This window comes from Equus asinus, chromosome 24 (genome assembly GCF_041296235.1).
Source record: "Equus asinus isolate D_3611 breed Donkey chromosome 24, EquAss-T2T_v2, whole genome shotgun sequence".
In the NCBI taxonomy this organism is placed as follows: Eukaryota; Metazoa; Chordata; class Mammalia; order Perissodactyla; family Equidae; genus Equus; species Equus asinus.
Window position 1 is genome coordinate 22,848,814 of NC_091813.1, and position 20,354 is coordinate 22,869,167.

The following is a 20,354-nucleotide window of genomic DNA, read 5'->3' on the forward strand; positions in this document are numbered from 1 at the left end:
TGATCTAAGTGCAATTTGGGTGGGCCATTCACAAATTCTTTGTTAACGAAAGATGAGATAAGCACAGATGAAAGTAAGCATTTAGAAACTTTTATAGCAATCTGATGTTGCTGCAGCAACTAAGTTCATGATTTAATATTTTAGAAAAGTATCATCAGTGATAAATTGGGGGGGAAAAACTTCCTTCACAGATAGCTTGAGGAGTACTAATCTAAGCCATTTAAAATAAAAGATGGAAAAATGGACCTGAGAACTAGAATTTGCATTTATTATATATTGGATGAGAAATTCAAAAGTGGTACATCCCTAAACTTCTCTTCTGATTTATAATGAGTAGTTTTATTTGCATTAAAATCATAGAAGAAGCATAACCAAATTTTTAGTCCTAGGATCTGACCATCTTTTCACATAAAAGAAAGTACTGCAGCTCCTTGCTGATGAAACTTCTACAGAATATCCTTTTCTCATCTTTGAGCTGTTTTCATAAGATTTTGCTTTGCTTGTTCTACTTGAGTGTTACAGGTGTGTATGCCATGTGACGTTTTTAAAATCACATTTAAATATTTAGAATTTTTTAGCTAAGTAAGTAAGAAAATCCAAATTTCTTACCTGACTCAACTTTTTTAGCTGTGAACGCATGCAAGAGTTATAAATGCCACCCTCTTAGCTTGTCATTATTGGTTAGTATTTTTATATTAAATAAGGAAAGTATGTCTGAAGCATATGTCACTTGAGTTAATATTGCTTCACAATTATATCATTACTTTGATTATAGATAACCCCTATTTTCATTGATAAAAATAATTACTAAATTTCTTCTCGGGTTAATCTTCCCCATGCATGAATATTGTGTACCTCATCTTCAAAATGGATGTGTTATATCTTATACTGGAAATATTGCTAAAGAAAAAAAATGTCCTGTCAGTAAACTTTCTACACGTGCTTTATTCTGTCTACCACTAGTGCATTCTTAGGTTTATTGATTAGAATTCAGTTATTTTATACTTTTTTATACCCTTCAGAAAATTCAGTCAAGTTGATTTTTTGTTCCCCTAAGTTTAATTTGGCTTTGTGGTTCATTCTTCTCTGATTTCTCAGAGGCAAACCTAGAAATGTTTCAGTTTGTTTGAGGGTTCATTCTAACCTTCATTTCATGTACGTCACTGGCTATTAATATTTGTTAGTTATGAAAGTTTATGACTTTGTTTTAGTATGTCAGTCTTTCAGTCGTTGGTATCTGAAGCTCATATTGGCTCTATGTGTGCTAGTGTATATAGTTAAATCTAGTTTTAAAAAATTTTAGAACCCACAGGTTGATAAGACGACTTGCGTAATTTTTAATTTATCCCCAGTCTTAACCACAATACTTAAGCCACTGTGCATGAATCCAGCTTGATCCTCACTACTGTAAGTTATATGCTGTGGAACATACAGATATGTATAAAACATAGTTCCTGCTCTCAAAGACTTATGCTCTAGTGGGGGAATTGCATAGCCAACTCTTCTATAAAACAAAATCAATTTTGAAATGAAAGGTTAAGATGATTTTTGATTTACTAATTAACTTCATATTTATCTTTAATTTCTCAGAGTACTTCAAAATAATATTTTATGTTTGGTTTGCTGCTCCGAGAGTCCAGAGCCTGAAGGTATAACAATGAAGTGGAGTTTTTACCTCATAAACTTTTATATTATTTGTTGCTACAGTCAAATCAAGACTTGCCTGGGGCTGGAGGATTTGCTTCAAAGATGAGTCACTCACATGGCTAGTGACAGCAGGCCTCAGTTCCTTCCCACAGGGACGTCTCCATAGAGCTCCTTGAAGTTTCCTTATGATGTGGTGGCTGTATTTAAGTTAGCAATTAACTCTGCAGCAAGAGCATCTGAACCCCTTTTAATAATTTACTTTGTAACTTTGGTTCCTCCTGCAAACTCTTTTGTAGGTAATGATTTTACATGATTTTGGAACTGGTCTCTAGTGGGACACTGTAGGAGGATGAACACAGAAGAGCTGGAATTATTGAGTGACTCCAAATACAGAAACTATGTAGCCGCCGTTGACAAAGCACTAAAGAATTTTGAATACTCCAGTGAATGGGCAGATTTGATATCGGCACTTGGAAAACTTAATAAGGTATGGCTGTCTTATCCATTTCATAAAAAGGAGTAAAAATGAAATTCCTGTCTATAGTTATTGGATTTCTCTAAATCTTGAAGTAAAGGATTTAAAAGCATAATTAGACCTCAGAATTACTTTTGGTACTGCTGTTTTACTCATGAATTGCATGCCTGTGTAGTGAGGCATATTTTTAAGGCCAAAACAATAGTGCTTGAAAAATATAGTTGTTACCATCATTACCTATAAAAACACAAGACTAAGAAGCAACTGTGCCAGCTGTGAGGGCTAATAACTTTCTGTAGTTGAGCAGCAGATGTGGTTCTGGAGTTCCTGGCAGCAAAATGAAAACCTGCATATGGAAAGCAGTAACTATGATGTCCTTTCCAAATGGTATGTGGCAGTAAGGAAACACTTTACATCCAGGCCAGCCTTGGTTATATTCAGTACCTTTTACAAAAGTGACAAGCAGTCGCTTAGAGCTGGGACCTTGGCCTTGAATGATCTTTATTGACATGTCTGGTTTTTATCCACTATTATTATGGTGGCATCACTGATCAACTCATAGCTTTAAATTTGGACCCTGTTTGTTTTTTTGTTGTTTTTTTTCTTGACTTAGACCAAATTTTTCTCACCTCACATCCATGGTTTTGATTTTGGAGAGATTTTTTGGATTTTTTTTTTTATGGGTGTTATTGAATAGGAATACTTCTAAATGTTAAATGGGCTGGAGGAGCAGACAATTATTGGGAAAGAAATTTGTCTTAAAATACGTAACAAGGACACTAGTTTTCAACTTTCTTCTTACCATAGATAATTACTTTGATATCTTAAAAGAAAAGCTTTCATTTTCAGTGTGCCAAGGATTTATCTTAAAATTAGATGCACAAATTTCTGTTGGACATATTAACTTCAACATGTATCGTTTGAGGTTTGATAGATTCTCTAAGTTTTCATAACATACCCAAGAAATTGCTTTCAAAAGTATGAGTTTGCTTTAAGATAGGTTCTTTCTTGTTCTGAAGAATTACTAGGGAAGTATGTTTAAAAGCAATTCATTAAAATGTGAAAATTAATTTGCCTAATTAAGTTCATAATTAGATTTGGTTGTTTGTTTTTTGGTGAGGAAGATTGATCCTGAGCTAACATCTGTTGCCAGTCTTTCTGCTTGAAGAAGATTGTCACTGAGCTAACACTTGTGCCAGTCTTCCTGTATTTTGTATGTGAGATGCTGCCACAGATGGCTTGATGTGTGTAGTCTGCACCCATGATCGGAACCTGCAAACCCCAGGCTGCCAAAGTGGAGTTCATGAACTTAACCACTATGTCAGGCCAGCCCCAGGACATAATTATAGTTAATCAATATTCGTGAAAACATATTTCACTGTATCCAGATGACACAAAGTAGGATTTCCAAGTGATTGATGAAACTTACCTAAAATTGTGGTGAAATATCTCAAGGGTTTTATATTTATCTATATATTTGTTGAAGATAGTCTAAATACTTGTTTTAGCATAAAATTTTGTTTACTAGTATACTAAATTTTCATGTTATTTAAATAAGTTTTCCAATTCAGAAATGCTTCTAAAAATTGGTGCTATATTTTGTTTTTCTCATTTTATTTGATATTAATAGAATTTCTTTATTGAAGCATTTTATTTTATATATCATTAAATTTCCTTCTATAGAGGTACGTATGGTAATAATAATAATTTTCTTTAAAATATATGTAAATATTGACTCTGCTTCTATGTCCAAAATTCAAATTAATATTCTAGAAATAGAAGGCAGCTAGTTTGAAAAAATATTTTTCATAGCTGTATCCTTAGTGGTGTTTTGCCCTTAATTTTTTTTTTTTTTTTTTTTAAAGATTTTATTTTTTCCTTTTTCTCCCCAAAGCCCCCCGGTACATAGCTGTGTACTCTTCGTTGTGGGTTCCTCTAGTTGTGGCATGTGGGACGCTGCCTCAGCGTGGTCCGATGAGCAGTGCCATGTCCGCGCCCAGGACCCGAACCGACGAAACACTGGGCCGCCTGCAGCGGAGCGCACGAACTTAACCACTCGGCCACGGGGCCAGCCCCGTTTTGCCCTTAATTTACTTTTCATGTATAGATCTAATTTTATTCACATTCATTACATCCATTTAAAAATTGAATTAAAGACTTGCAGTGGGAAGAACATTGAAAATGTCGTATCTAAGTGGACTTCGGTTAGAGCCTCCACTTTTTTTATGAACTGTGAGATCTAATTTGCTGGCTTTTCTGCTGTACTGCCTTGGGCAGGTCATTTTATATATTTTAACCTCAGTTCTTTATTTTGTAAAATAAAGGACTTCTTGTGTGGTTCTTCTAAATTCAGTTCTAGTATATTATTCCATATTCATTCTGAGTGTTCATTTTATAATTTCTGGCAGCACTTGACCATAATACTTTGAAGAACTACATTTATGAGTTCTTTTTGTTACTTAAATAACTAATCTCCTTTGGGTGGTTTGTAAGATAGGATCTTCTATAAATTCCACCCTGATTGTTATCTCTAAAGAAATATTATGGTTGAGTAAATAAAGCAAAATGTGTTTGGTCCCATTGGGAAATTAAGTTAGTAAGAACAAATGGACAATTATAATCTCCTGCAGATTCTTGTAAGCATTAGAATTACTTGCTATAGTATGATACTCTAAAGCCGTGGTTGTCCCTCTTCCAATTACATGTCTCTGTTGATGTCTGGTTTTCTTCATGTATTTCAAACAATGTATCAAAAATAGATTGAAGGCTGAGTGACATTGGAGAGTTGCAAAAATCTAAAACATTGCCTCTCTTCTGCATATATTTGTTTTGGAAAATATTATTATTTTTCATAAAATATGTTATTTCTGTTAGCACAGAATGGATTTATTTTTTTAAAACAAATTAATATTTTTTTAAATTCTCAGTTTTAATTTCATACACAGTATACAGTGATAGATGTAACTGACAAAAACGAAAGTTCTTCAGTGTCCTCTCAATTTTTTTAGAGTATGAAAAGTTTTTTAAGGGTTTTTGGTAATATTAAAACATGGAAATAAAATGAAATATTTTGTTCTCAACTGAATTAAAATGTTTTCTTCAAGGTTTTACAAAATAATGCAAAGTATCAGGTAGTACCCAAAAAGCTGACCATAGGCAAACGCCTAGCTCAGTGTCTACATCCAGCATTACCAGGTGGAGTTCATCGGAAAGCACTTGAAACATATGAAATTATCTTCAAAATCATTGGACCTAAGCGACTTGCCAAAGATCTTTTTTTATATAGGTAAGAATACTTTTACACCTATTTACGTATAAATAAAATATATTCAACTATTTTTGCCTTTTGCAATAAAAGCTAAAAAATTGAAAACTCAGTGATGGAGGTTTTCAGATATTGATCTTAAATATTTCGATAGTGATTCAGAAAAATTTAGAATATTCCTTAATGTAAGATTTTTTTCCTACTTAGATGTCATTCATGAAAAGTTTTTTTCAAAATTGTTGAGACTGCAATGTGTTCTACCTTTTAAGCTTGAGAACTACCCTGAGAAAAAAATAAGATACCTTGATTACTCAGCACTTTCAACATTGTTGACCATTCTCTACTTGAGATATTCTTTTCTCTTGGTGTCTGTGAAGCCACGTTCTCCATTTTAGTTACTTTCTTGATCACTTTATTAGCCTTTCCTCCTTTCCCTGAACTCTACATATGGAGTTTCTTAGGGCTTGCTTAGTCCTGTACGTTACCTTTTCACTTTATTTTCTCTCCTTGGGCAAGCTTATCCATGCCTGTGATTTATCTTTTATGTACTGAATCCCAACTTGATATCACCAGTGTTGGCTTCTGCTTTAAATTCCTGCCTTACTTGCCATTTCCATGTGGATCTTGAAAGGCAATTGAAGCTCAACTTGTTCCAAACTAAACTTGTCCTCTTTTCCCATAAACCTGGCCTTCTGCAATGTACTGAAGCTCAGTAAAGGGCACCACTGTCCATTCCATTTACACAAGCTTGATATCTGAAAGTTACACTTGATATCTTGTTTTCTTTGGCCATATTCTTCTTCTGCCTGAGTACATTCTGTCACTGAGAGTTCTAACTCGTAGTGGGTAAGAACAGAGGCAGTGGAGTCTAATGATTTATCTTTACCACTAGCTAGTTCTGTGATCCTGGGACATTTTCTTCACTTCTGCGTGTGTATTCTCATCTGCAAAATGAGAATAAGATTACAAATTTCATAGGTTGTTAATAGAATTAAAAGAGTTAATATGTGTAAAGTGGTTAGAACAATGTGAGGCAGAAAGCAAGTGTTCAATAAATGTTACCTGTTGTTCTGATATATGTCCCAAATACATTTACTTCCGTCTCACTTCACCAGCAGCATCCACTCTAAGTAAGCATCATCTCTAGCCTGGCCTTCTCACATTCACACAACATCTGCTCTTACTCTCTTATACTCTTTTCTCCACACAATACCAGAGTAAACTTTTTAATACATTAAATAGATAATGTCATTCCCCTGTTAAAAACCTTCATTGGCTCCTTCGTGTCACACTATAAGAAAAATTCAAATCCTTACCATGGCTTCTACAGCTTTATGTACTTGGGCCCTGTCTGTGTCCATGACCTTCAGCTCCTACCACTTTCCCCCCAATTTATTCCATTCTGGTAACACGGGTCTCTTTGATTATTCTTCCGCATTTTCTTTCCTTTTCCTTCACCCTGTAATACTCTGGTGTAGATCTCTGATCAAATATCAACTCCTTGGAGGAGACTTGCCTGATTACCCTGTCTGAAATTGCCCTCCCTCTAAATCTTAGTTCTCTGAGTTTTACTGTGATATATTTAGAGGTAGATATCTTTTTATTTTTTCTGGTTGGGCTTCATGGGGGTTTTTGAATCTATGAATCAATTCCTTTAATCAGTTCTGGAATCTCTTCAAATTGCCTTTATCTATTCTCTCTCCCATTTTTTGAAACTATGATTAAACACATGTTAGATTGTCTCACTCTGGCTTCCTCCATCTCTTAACTTCTCTTCCCTATTTTCAAACTTCTTGTCTTTGTGTATTGCCTTCTGGGTAATTTCCTCTTACGTAGCTTCCAGGTCACTAATTCTTTTTCTTAATCTATATGTAAAATGTTTTATTTTTTCCCCCTTCCTTATTGAGATATAATTGATATATAACATTGTGTAAGTTTAAGGTGTACAACATAATGATTTGATATATGTATCTATTGTGAAATGATTACCACAGTAAGTTTAGTGAACACATTCATCACCTCATGTGATTACATGTTTGTGCTTATGCCAGTATCATACTATTTTGATTACTTTAGCTTTATAATATAGTTTGAAACCAAAAAGTATGATACTTCTAGCTTTCTTTCTGAGGGTTGCTTTGGCTATTCAGGGTCTTCTGTAGTTCTAAATGAATTTGAGGATTATTTTTTCTATTTTTGTAAAAAAACGCCATTAAAATCATGGTTGGAATTGCATTGAATCTATAGATGGCTTTCAGTACAATGGATATTTTCACAATATTAATTCTTCCAATCCATGGACACAGGATATCTTTCCATTTGCTTGTGTCTTCAGTTTCTTTGTTAATACCTTAGTTTTCAGTTTACAGATCTTTTACCTCCTTGGTTAAATTTATTCCTAAGTATTCTGTTGTTTCTGTTCCTGTTATAAATGGGATTGTTTTACTTATTTTTCAGATAATTTGTTGTTAGTGTATAGGAATGCTACTGATTTTTGTATTTTGATTTTGTATCTTCAAACTTTACTAAATTCGTTGATTAGATCTAACAGTTTTTTGGTGGAGTCTTTAGAATTTTCTATGTATGAAATCATGTCATCTGAAAATAGAGGTGATTTTTACTTCTTCCTTTCCAGTTTTGATGCTTGTTCTTTTTCTTGCCTGATTGCTCTGGGTAGGAGTACTGTGTTCCCAGTACTATGTTGAATAGGAGTGGTGAGAGTAGGCACCCTTCTCTTGTTCCTGATCTTAGCGGAAAAGCTCTCAACCTTTCATTATTGAGTTTGATATTAGCTATGGGCTTATAATATGTGGGCTTTATTATGTTGAGATATGTTCTTTGTATACCTAATTTGTTAAGAGTTTTTGTCATGAATGGATGTTGAATTTTGTCAAATGCTTTTTCTGTGTCTGTTGAGATGATCATATGATTTTTTTGTTTTGTTCTGTTAATATGATACATCACATTGATTGATTTTGTGTATGTTCAACCATCGCTGCATCCTGGGGATAAATCCCACTTGATCATGGTGAACAATCTTTGAATGTGCTGCTAAATTTGGTTTGCTAGTACAGTTATGCATTGCTTAATGGTGGGGGTACATTCTGAGAAGTGCATTGTTGTGTGAACATCATGAAGTCTACAGACACAAACCTGGATCATATAGCCTACTACACACGGGGAGGTACTAATCTTCTGGGACCACCATCATATATGCAGTCTGTCCTTGACTGAAACATTATTATGTGGCACATGAATATTTTATGGAAAATTTCTGCATCTGTATTCATTAGGGATATTGACCTGTAGTTTTCTTGTTGTGTCTTTTTCTGGCTTTGGTATCAGGGTAATGCTGGTCTCATAAAATGAGTTTGGGAGTGTTCCTGCTTTGATTTTTTTGGAAGAGTTTGAGAATGATTGGCATTAATTCTTTAAATCTCCGGTAAAATTCACCAGTGAAGCCATCTGGTCCTTGGTTTTTCTTCATTGGGAGATTTTTGATTACTGATTCAATCTCCTTACTAATAATTGGTCTATTCAGACTCTCTATTTCTTCCTGATTCAGTCTTGCTAGGTTGTATGTTTCTAAGAATTTTCTGTTTCTTTTAGGTTGTCCAGTTTGTTGGTTGTATACTTGTTCATGTCTTTATTTTTTAAACAGTTCCGGATTATTTCCTCTTCTTGCAAATGCTGCCATGTCTGTGAAACCAACATTGCTAAGTTTGTATGAGATCTATTACCTGCCTTTGGGTAAAACACTGAAGCCTGGTCTACAAGGATTACTAACTGGTATTCTTCCTGGCTTAGAAGAAGGATCAGAGTACTATGAGAGGTAAGATGGTGCTGTTACTGGTGCAACTAAGTAATCGAAGTCATGGATTTTTCACCAAGCATTCTTAGATCAGTAATGTTGTAACCTTACAAAAATTAATATTCTAGACACTTCATTATATCACCTGAAGATTTCTGTAGCAAAAAAATTGTTGCAGCGTATGCTGTCTATGTCTCACTCTGAAAATATAGCTAGATAATAAGAGCACAGACTTGGGAGGTAGATGGATTGAGTTCATATCCTACACTGTATTAGCTTAGGAAAGCTTTTTTAATATTTCTGAACTTTTTTCAGTTTCCTCATCTATAAAACAAACATAATACCTATTTCCTTGTGTTATTGTAATGAAATCACTTAGTCCACTGCCCAGCACATATAAGTCACTCAAAAAATTGTCACCTATGATTTAAAATAATAATAGTATAGATAGGACATTTATATTAATTAAAAACTTAGGAAATTGGGCCTTGTGCCAACTGTTTTTAGATTGTTAATGGTGGAAAATAGCCTAGCAACAAGTGCAGAGCTGTTTCACTGGCTGTTGGCATGATACTCTTGATATTTTAACTTTTTAAAGAAAATTATTTCATCTGTTTTGGAGTCTATTATTATTTCTTTGGAAATTGATAGTTGTAGACAATGCATGATGGCATTTTTTAAGTATCTTTAGTATCAACTGATATTCTTACCAAAAAGGAAATTTGGTAATTTGAGTTGAGGTGGCAAAAATAGCAAATGTCAAACTTATTCTTTTTAAGTAGACTTAATTATTTAAATTTAAATAATTTATTCTTATACATTGATCAGCTACACTACTTTATTGTGTTTCATCTGTTCCCACAATGCAGTAAGGATCTAAACCGGAAAATATTGGATTACCCTTATATGCAACTTTGAGAAAAAATAATTTTGTCCTCAAAGCTGATAAGTTGATTTAACATTTTTACTTATTTGCTTACACTTTAGAAACATAATGTGAAATTATTTTATTTAATTTATAAATCAGTTTTGTTTTAAATTGTTACATTAACTCCCCTAAGGGAAGCATAGAATCAGTACCACTTTATAACTCTACTAGTTACAATTAAAAAATTTAAAGAGTCAGCCATGTTGGCCTAGTGGTTAAAGTTCAGCATGCTCTGCTTCAGTGGCCCAGGTTTGGTTCCTGGGAGCAGAACCACACTGCTTGTCTGTCAGTAGCCATGCTACGGTGATGGCTTACATAGGAGAACTAGAAGGACTTACAACTGGAATATACAACTGTGTAGTAGGACTTTGGGGAGGATGAAAAAAAAAAGACGAAGATGGGCAACAGATGATGGCTCAGGGAAACTCTTTCCCAGCAGAAAAAAATACTTGGTGAATCAAGGCATGTTTATTATGAAAAACAAAAAAATTTAACATAAAAATAAATAATGATCTTTATGACAGTGATTTGTCTTTGTCTGTTTGAGTTTCTATAACAAAATATCAGACTGGGTAGCTTATAAACAACAAAAACTTATTTCTCACAGTTCTGGACGCTGGAAAGCCAAGAGCAAGGCACCAGCATGGTCGTGTTCTGTTGAGAGCCCTCTTCCCGGTTCATAGCTAGAGCCTTCTCCCTGTGCCTTCACTTAGTGGAAGGGGCTGTGGAGCTCTGAGGGGCTTCTTTCATAAGGACACTAATAGAACACTAATCTCATTCGTGAGGGCTCTACCCTCATGACTTAAGCACCTCCAAAAGGCTCCACCTCCTAATGTCACCACCTTTGGGGATTAAGGTTTTAACATCTGAATTTGTGGGGGACACAAGTATTCAGATCATAGTATTATGTTTGCCAGTTATTCCACACAAGTTGTATTTACAAAGGATTTGTAAACATGTTCTTCTTTTAATGCATAGATAAATTGAGGCCAGAAGGGATTATACTGTTAGTATTAAATCACATAGCAAGTAAACACTAGAACTTATCAGATTCTCTTGATTCTGAGTCTGCTGTACTACAGTGTAATATATTTTTATCTATTAAATTGTTTATCTTCTGCTAAAAGAAATTAAAGGTAATTAATCTTTAAATGTAATCCTTAATAAAGCAGTAATGCATCCTTGATTTTATCATAGGTCTAATTCATTAAAGTTGTTGTGAATTATATAGTATGATTTCAAAGAGAAGGAAACATTTGGAAATGTCCTTTAAGATTTTGTAGAAAATCCACAGAAGATATGTTCTGCTATAGGATTGCTATTAACTAAAATGTATATAGTGTTTAACAGCCCACTGAGGTACATAGGACTTGTGGTGTGTTTGTTATCTTCATTTTACAGCTGAGGAAACTGAAGTGAAGCAAGATTAAGTGATTTCCCCAAAGTACACAACTAGCACATGGTGGAGCCAGGACTTAAATCCAGTCCTCTGATTCTAAAGTCTGTGCTGCTTCCAGTCTAATACACTCTTCTCCAGGGCAGTGCGTATCTCTACAGCATGGATGCCTCCATACATTCTAGAAGAGAATAATGATTTATTTTTAACACCTTCTTAAACAGCTTTTTTTTTTGTGCCTCAGAACCAACACATTGTTGGAAAAGGTTGCTGCTGCAGTGGACCAGTCAGCATTCTACAGTGCCCTCTGGGGCAGTCTTCTCACCAGTCCTGCCGTACGTTTACCTGGAATCACGTATGTTCTCGCCCATTTGAACAGGAAGCTTTCCATGGAAGATCAGCTTTATATAATTGGCAGTGATATTGAGCTAATGGTAGGTCTACATATGGTTGCTCATTTAACAAATACTTATTTAGAGCCAGGCACACTATTCCAGACAGATACTGAGAATCATGCCATGAACAAAGTTCCTATTTTCATGGAGCTTACGTTTTTCATCATGGAAACTTAAAGGCCAAAATAATCAGTAATTGTTCTTTTTAAAAACTTGAAAAAAATTTTTTCATGGAAATTGAATTATTTATATGTTATATCCATTATCTGTTACTCAAGCAAATAAATGGTCTTTATTACTATCTTGCTGACTGATCAGACTACTGTTAACTTAGCTACATACGTTTTATTTCTCCTAAGAGAAGGTCTAATGGACCTTCTCTGTGATCATAGCTTTCTTTGTAGGAAAGATGGATTTTAGACAACGTGATAGCCGGAATCTGTGTAGTATTTGTGTAAGAGGACGTAGTACTAAAGCAGGGAAACAGAAGAGAAAAAAATCACATTGATTGCTTGCTACTTTTTAATTTCAAGATTAAGAACAGAAGGAAACCTTTTATCTCCATAGAGTGTTATACTCTTAAAATGAGCAAGGATTAAAAAAAAAACCTCAGGGGTCATTTTGAAAAGTTTTAAAAAATTTTGATTAATCATCCTTTACTTTTTCCCTGTATGATTATGAAATGACTGAGACTTTTGTGCAGATTTTTGGTTATATTTATTAAAGTGTAATTAACATACACTGAAATTAACTCATCTTATGTATACAGTTGTATGAATTTTGACAAACCCATGCAGTTATGTAACCAATGCCATAATCAAGATATAGAACATTTACATCACCCCAGAAAGTTCTTTCCGGCCTCTTTGTAGTCAGTCCCCTTGCCCTGCACTGCCAGGCCCTTGCAAACACTGCTCTGTTTTCTGTTCCTATAGTGGTGCTTTTTCCAGAATGTTACATAAATGGAATCATATAGTATGAGCCACGTATTCTGGTTACTTTCACTTTGTATAACACTTTTAAGATGCATCCATGTTTTTGCATATATCAGTAGTTTGTTCCTTTATCTTTCTCTGTGGTATTATATGAGGGTACTATAGTTTGTTTATTCGTTTACTGATTAATAGACATTTGAGTTGTTTCCAGTTTTGGACAGTTATGAATAAATCTCCTATAAACATTTGCATAGAGCTTTTTGTCTAAACATATGTTTTTATTTCTTGGGAAAATACCTAGGAATGGGATTCCTGGTTCACATGGTAAATGTATTTTTAACTTTTTTTAATAACAATTTTATTGAGATATAACTCACGTACCATAAAATTTACCCTTTTGAATTGTGCGGTTCAATGGCTTTTATATATTCACCAAGTTGTGCAACTATTACTACTATGTGATTCCAGAACATTCTCTTCCTCCCAAAAAGAAACCTCATGCCCATTCATCACACCACATTTCCCCTTCACTCCTGCCCCTGGGAACCACTAATCTACTTTCTGTTTCTATAAATTTGCCTATTCTAGACATTTCATATAAACAGAATTATAAAGTATATAATCTCTCATGAATGGCTTCTTTCACTTATCATAATGTTTTCAAGATTCATCTACATTGAAGCATGTATCATTACTTTATTCCTTTTCATTGCTGAGTAATATTCCATTGTATACCACATTTTATTTATTCATCAGTTGGTGGAGTTTTGAATTAGTTCTACTTTTTGGCTGTTATGATTAATGTTCTGTGAACATTCATGTATAAATTTTTGTGTAGATATATGTTTTCATTTCTTTAGGGTATATACCTAGTAGTGGAGTTGCTGGGTCATATGGTGGTAACTCTATGTTTAACATTATGAGGAACTGGCACACTGTTTTCCAAAGTGATTGTACAAATTTGTATTTCCACCAGCAATATATGAGGGTTCCCATTTCTCCACATCCCTGTCAACACTTGTTATTGTCTGTCTTTTTTATTATAGCCATGCTAGTAGATGTGAAGTGTTATCTTACTGTATTTTGATTTGCATTTCCCTAATGACTAATGATATTGAGCATATTTTTTTGTGGTTATTTGCCATTTTTATATCTTCTTTGGAGAAATATTTATTCATGTTCTTTGCCCATTATTTAAATTGAACTATTTCTCTTTTTGTTGTTGTAGAGTTCTTTATATATTTTGGATATTAAACTCATATGTATAATTTGAAAATATTTTCTTCTGTTCAGTGGATTTTCTCACTCTCTTGATAATGTCCTTTGAAGCACAGAAGATTTAATTTTGGTTAAGTCCAATTATTCTGTTTTTTCTTTTCTTTTTTTGCTTTTGGTATTAGATACTATCTAAGAAATTGTGTGTAATCCAAGGCAACAAAGATTTAATACATTTTCTTCTAATTTATGTTTAAGTTTAAAAGAAACTGCCAAACTATTTCCCAAATGGCTATATTATTTTTATGCAGATTTTTAAATGGATTATTATATTTCCTTTTAAGGACTTCATGGAAGCATTAAACAAGTCATTTTTTTTATTTCTTTATAAAACAACTGCCATAATTGGAAAACTATTTGCAATACATCACAGTCAAAGGACTAATCTTCCTAATATTCAAAGAACTACTATAAATAAATAAATACTAACGATCAATTAGGAAAATGAATTTGAACAGATAGTTAACCTAAAGGAAATAAAAATAATACAAACACATGAAAAGGTACTCAACATTATTTATTTATTTATTTATTTTTTAAGATTGGCACCTGGGCTAACAACTGTTGCCAATCTTTTTTTGTTTGTTTGTTTCTGCTTTATCTCCCCAAACCCCCCCTGTACATAGTTGTATACCTTAGTTGCAGATCCTTCTAGTTGTGGGATGTGAGACACCACCTCAACGTGGCCTGACGAGCAGTGCCATGTCCGCGCCCAGGATCTGAACCCTGGGCCGCCACAGTGGAGCACGCGAATTTAACCACTCAGCCATGGAGCTGGCCCCTCAACATTATTTCTAATAAGAGAAATAAACATTTAAAACACACCAAGATACCAGTTTTCATATAGCATATTGGCAAAAATAAAACATACATGGGTAAACGTGGAAAAACAGAAATTGTCACACATAGCTGATCAGAATATGAATATATATATAACCTTAATAGAAAGCATTACACTATTAGAATGCAACTGCAGATACCTTAAGCCCTGGCCATTCTCCTTTGAGGAATTTATTCTACAGAGGTACTTGTACATTACATAAGTATATTGCAGCCTTGTTTACAATATTAAATATTTACAAATGGTATAAATGTCCGTCCATAGGTGCATTGTTAAATAAATTAGGGTTTAGTTACGAAATAAAGTACTTCTTTGACCATAAAAAAATAGTGAAACTCTTTATGTAGTGATAAGAAAAGATCTCCGAAATATATTGTTAAAAAGGCAGAGTTTGGGATATACACATGTGTTTTTATTTACTTACATTTGCAGAAAATATCAATAGTAGTACTGATTGCTTGCAAAAAGGAAATTGGGTGGTTGGGAGGCCGATAGGAGGGAACCTTTTTGCTGTATATTCTTTTGTGCTCCTTAATTTTTAAACTATCATAATATATTTACCTATTCAAAATAATCTAAATACATTTAATTATTGGTAAGATGCTGAGAAGCGTATTTTTATTTATAGGAGAAAATGAAGAGTTTTTACATTTTCATGGTAAATAGTTCCCAGTGTAATAGACTATGGGTATTAAAAACTTTCTTATTTCAGGTAGAAGCAGTAAGTACATCGGTGCAGGACTCAAGTGTACTTGTACAGAGAAGCACGCTGGACCTCATACTCTTCTGTTTTCCATTCCACATGAGTCAGGTAAAACATTAATGCTGATATTAATATAAGGCATTCTTTGGAAAATACAGATTCATGATGTGTAGTTATTTTTAATTTGGATTCTTTTATAAACCAGTACGTACATAGAAAACGAGTTCCTTTTTAATGAGTGGACCTTGTAAAAATTTTGAAGAAAAAAGACTTATTGATTTGGATAAGATGTGGAAATTGAAATACATTATTTCATACCTTTAAAAAAAATGTTCTAATGTGTAAAAGGCAAGAGGTAGTACTCATTGCTAATTCTGGGTGAGCCAAGATTCTGAGACCTAGGCCTTCTACCCAGCTGTTATCTCTGTCCTTAGGTTATCTTTTCTTGGTTTGGTCATTTCAGGATGTATTTCAGACCCTTAGCAGAATTGGCTGTAATTTGAAAGCCAAATATTTAGTCACTGTGAGTTTGTCTAGTGCTTTTGTTACAAATGAGAGCAACTAATTTAACAAATCACAAATGAAGCATTTCGTTGCTGGAACTTAATCACTGTCCTCATTTTTCAAGAAATCATTCAAATCCTTCTGAGTTCTAAACCTTAAGGAGGAGTGATTTAGAGCAACACTTAGTATGTAAGCATTCAGAATGGTGGAACTATATGCCTAACAAAAGTAATAAGGTATAGAGAATTTTTACTTTGGAAAAGTAAGTTTATTTCTTAAAAGTTATTAGCAGAGGGCCCAGCCCTGTGGCCTAGTGGTTAAGTTTGCACACTCTGCTTCAGTGGCCTGGGTTGATAGATTCAGACCCCAGGCACAGACCTATATCACTCGTCTGCCATGCTGTGGTGGTGACTCACATACAAAATAGGGAAAGATTGGCCACAGATGTTAGCGCAAGGCAAATCTTCCTCAGCAAAAAATAAAAATAAAAAGTAGTAGAACAGACTATTATTGGTTTCTACAAGACCTGTGGTTAGTAGATAACTAGTGAATTTTCATTATGATCAGCACTACTCAAATCTTTCTTTATTACTTTATTCCATTTGAAATTGAATTATTAATCATTGAAGAATTTTACACTTCATTGCCTATACTGTCCCTAATTGGGACATAAACCACACCTAGTTTCTATTTTGAGACTTTTTATCTTTAAACCAGAGGCCCTTACTCTGCCTCTGGCTTTTCACAGAAATGTCCACCAAGACATCTCAATGTAATCTAAACTTACTAGTATAGAGGTGAGCAAAGAGCCCACGAGATAGAAATGATTTTACTTTTTTAAAGGCTCATAAAAGAAAGCAAAGAATAGACCAAAGAAATGTATGTGGCTCAAAAACCTAAAATACTTATTATATGGCCCTTTACTGAAAAAAATTATTGTTCTTTACTCCTAAACTTTTCCATTATTTTTTCTCTTGCGAACATTCAACATTATTAGTTTTTCAGTACACTGATAGATGACTCAGCAAGGTCTGAGGAACTAAGTCATGGTAGACTTAAATTGGAAAGAACTTCATTTGCAATCTCACTAGGCCAGTGTTTCTCAACCTCTTTTCAGCTGAGCTTCCTTCAGTACTTTTTCACTCCACCACATCTGTATCCCTACCAAGAAGATTTTCTCCAGCCTTACCTTCAGTAATTTACAATATGAAAATAGTAGCTATTTTGAAAGTGTTTTTGAAGCACATACCCTGTCCAGGCTCAATTCTAACACTCTTCCCTCCGTTACTGTACCAAATCATTAGATTACCTGGGAATAAGGGTCATGACAAAGTCATCTTTGTGCCCCGCTTTCCGTCTTTCTATGTCTTGCCTATAATAGACACTCAGCAAGTATTCATGGTAATTGTCACTTGAGAGCCTTCATTACCGTATCCCAAAAGAGTGATTGCTGTTAGGAGCTTCAGCACTTAAGGAGTTGTTAGACTCTTTATTTATTTCATGGAAAGCTGACCCTAATCTTGAGTAATCTCTAGTACTAACACCTTTGAGGTGATAATAGAATTTTTTTCTATATTAGAAATATGTGGTGATGTCAGTAGGAATCAAGAAGTCACTTCTTTCTTAAGAGCAGTTTTTCTCTCAAAATAAGATTGGGAGACATTTGTACTTTTTAAAATTTTGTGACAGTATCTATAATCTGCATATCTGATGTTGAATAGATAGCTCAGCAGTTCTTACATTCTCTAGTGTCAGTATCTCATTGCACTCTTTAAAAATATTGAGGATCCAGGGGCCACCTCCTGGCCGAGTGGTTAAGTCCATGCACTCCTCTTCAGCGGCCCAGGCTTTTGTGGGTTCAGATCCTGGGAGTGGACGTGACACAGCTCATCAAGCCATGTTGAGGTGGCATCCCACATAGTAGAACCAGAGGGACCTACAACTAGAATATACAGCTATGTACTAGAAGACTTTGGGGAGAAGAAGAAGAGAAAAAAAAACATTGGCAACAGATGTTAGCTCGTGCTAATCTTTAAAAAAACAAATATATTGAGGATCCAAAAAAACTTTTGTTTATGTAGGTTGGATCCATCTATATTTATCATATTAGAAATTGAAACTGAGAAATTTTTCAGTATTTACTAATTCATTTAAAAATAACAATAACAAAGTTACTGCATTCATATAAATAACATCTCATGAAAGCAACTATTTTCCAACACATTAAAAAAAGTTAATGAGTAGAGTAGCAGTGCTTTGTATTTTTGCAAATCTCTTTAATGTCTGGCCTAATAGAATAAAATGCTCACATCCACTTCTGCATTCAATCTGTTGTGATTTTTTTCTTTTGTTTGAAGTATGTGAAGAAAATCTGATCTCACACTGATATGTAAGTTGGAAAAAAAGGAGTATTTCAATAGTCCTTCTGTCAAAATAGCACATTCTTCTTTGATACTACACCAAAACTCGACAAAGTTGTAGTTTTACAAAATTAGTCGCAATATGGAATCTAAAACCATATCAGTGAACTTTTTGTATTCTGTTTTATTGAAATCTGCTGGTCTATCTTGCACTTTGAATGGGTCTTTTTACCTATACATGCTTTTGTAACATCGTGATTGGTTATTTGGAAAATGTTGGTTTACTGACATGCAGATCTTCCAAATGTTAACACATTTCATTATAGAATAACAAACTATCACATTCATTACTGTCACCACTGATCTCATCAGTAAACTTTTTTAGGCGTTAGGAGGCTTTCAAGCCAATTCAATTCAACACAATACAATTTCAAGGCAAATACAAATTTTCCAAAATTCTAATTTTCTTGGAAACTCAAATTTTATTTGTAACAATGAATATTGTTTTCCTTGAAGTGACAGGCTGACTATTTATTTTTTAGAAAATGTCTGCCACATGCCCAAGCCTGAATAATCACAGTTTGTGTCAGTCATGCTTTTAGGTAAAAGTGATAGACTTTTACCTAAAAAAAGTCTGGAAAAAAGCTGGTAGTTCAGCTCACAATTCAGAGTCACTTAAGTGCCTTTCCTTGAGACGTCTATCATCCTTCAGTACACATCAGAAGTGCTTTATGTGTACTTCCTATTTTATTACACAGAATGTTAAAAGACATGTACTAAAGGGTCAATATTTAATAAAATAAGTTTTTGCTGTTTCATCAAGAACATTCTTAAGTGAAACTGGCTTTTTTTTTTTTTTTTGCTTTGTCTCCCCAAATCCCCCCAGTACATAGTTGTATACTTTAGTTGTGGGTCCTTCTAGTTGTGGCATGTGGGATGCCACCTCAATATGGCCTAATGAGGGGGGTGCCACGTTCACGCCCAGTATCCGAACCAGCAAAACCCTGGGCTGCAGAAGCGGAGCACACAAACTTAACCACTTGGCCACCCCTGGCTTTGTTTTTTCTTCTTGATTTGACTGCAAGTACATAGCAGTAAAAGATACAGTGACTACAAGTACAGTGGATGCTGTTGCTGTACTGCTTCATTTCTTGCTGAGATGCCAGCAGTTTTACCCACTATCACATGATCAGAGCAAATGTTAACAAAGCAGAAAAGGCAAATAACATCTTGGTATTGTTATGAATATGGTTCTTAACCATATGGCCTTCATGAAGGGGTGTGAGATCCTTAGGAGTCTGGGGGCCACACTTTGAGAATTGCTGAGAGTAATAGAAGACATCTATGTTCAGATGAGTGACTGTAATTTGTTGACTTGTGATGATCTGTGTTCTATGACATCTCAGTTGTTGCTCTAAGATTCCTTTCAAACAAATAAGCTGGGTGTATCCCTTTCTACTACTGTCAAAAGGCGTGGTGAAATAAGAAGTTCACTAGTCTATGGTTAAGGAGAGATCAGTTCTCTGTCCAGCTGGGGCTCTAACCCCGCTTTGGAATTCAGCTACATATTTAGGCCCTGTGAAGCTCTGGTCTTCTGTTCTAGAAGGGTTGTTAGACTAGTTGATTTCCACATTACTTTCTAATGCTCAGATTCCAAGATCCTATTCTAAAGTGATTGTCTAATAATCTTAAAACTAACAGCGATTTAATTAGCTGCCTTCCTTTTACTGTTCTTTTAACTTTACCTCTTATAGCTAAAACCAGATCTGCTTTAGAAAATCATTTTTTGAACTCCTACTTAAGGCTGTTAAGAAAGATG

The 20,354-nt window shown here is 34.3% G+C and overlaps 1 protein-coding gene across 16 annotated transcripts in view; it reads left to right on the forward strand.

The window, feature by feature from the left end:
• DOP1A (DOP1 leucine zipper like protein A) overlaps positions 1–20,354 on the forward strand; it is a 91,175-nt gene that overhangs the window by 18,797 nt on the left and 52,024 nt on the right. For all 16 annotated transcript variants that reach the window (XR_011497874.1, XM_070496664.1, XM_070496657.1 and 13 more), the window contains 5 exons: positions 1,944–2,134; positions 5,227–5,408; positions 9,049–9,219; positions 11,767–11,956; positions 15,681–15,779. Coding sequence is in view for 15 of the 16 variants with exons in the window: in XM_070496664.1 (XP_070352765.1) it covers positions 1,997–2,134; positions 5,227–5,408; positions 9,049–9,219; positions 11,767–11,956; positions 15,681–15,779 (780 nt within the window). In the remaining variant the exon portion in view is untranslated. The remainder of the gene's footprint in view (positions 1–1,943; positions 2,135–5,226; positions 5,409–9,048; positions 9,220–11,766; positions 11,957–15,680; positions 15,780–20,354) is intronic.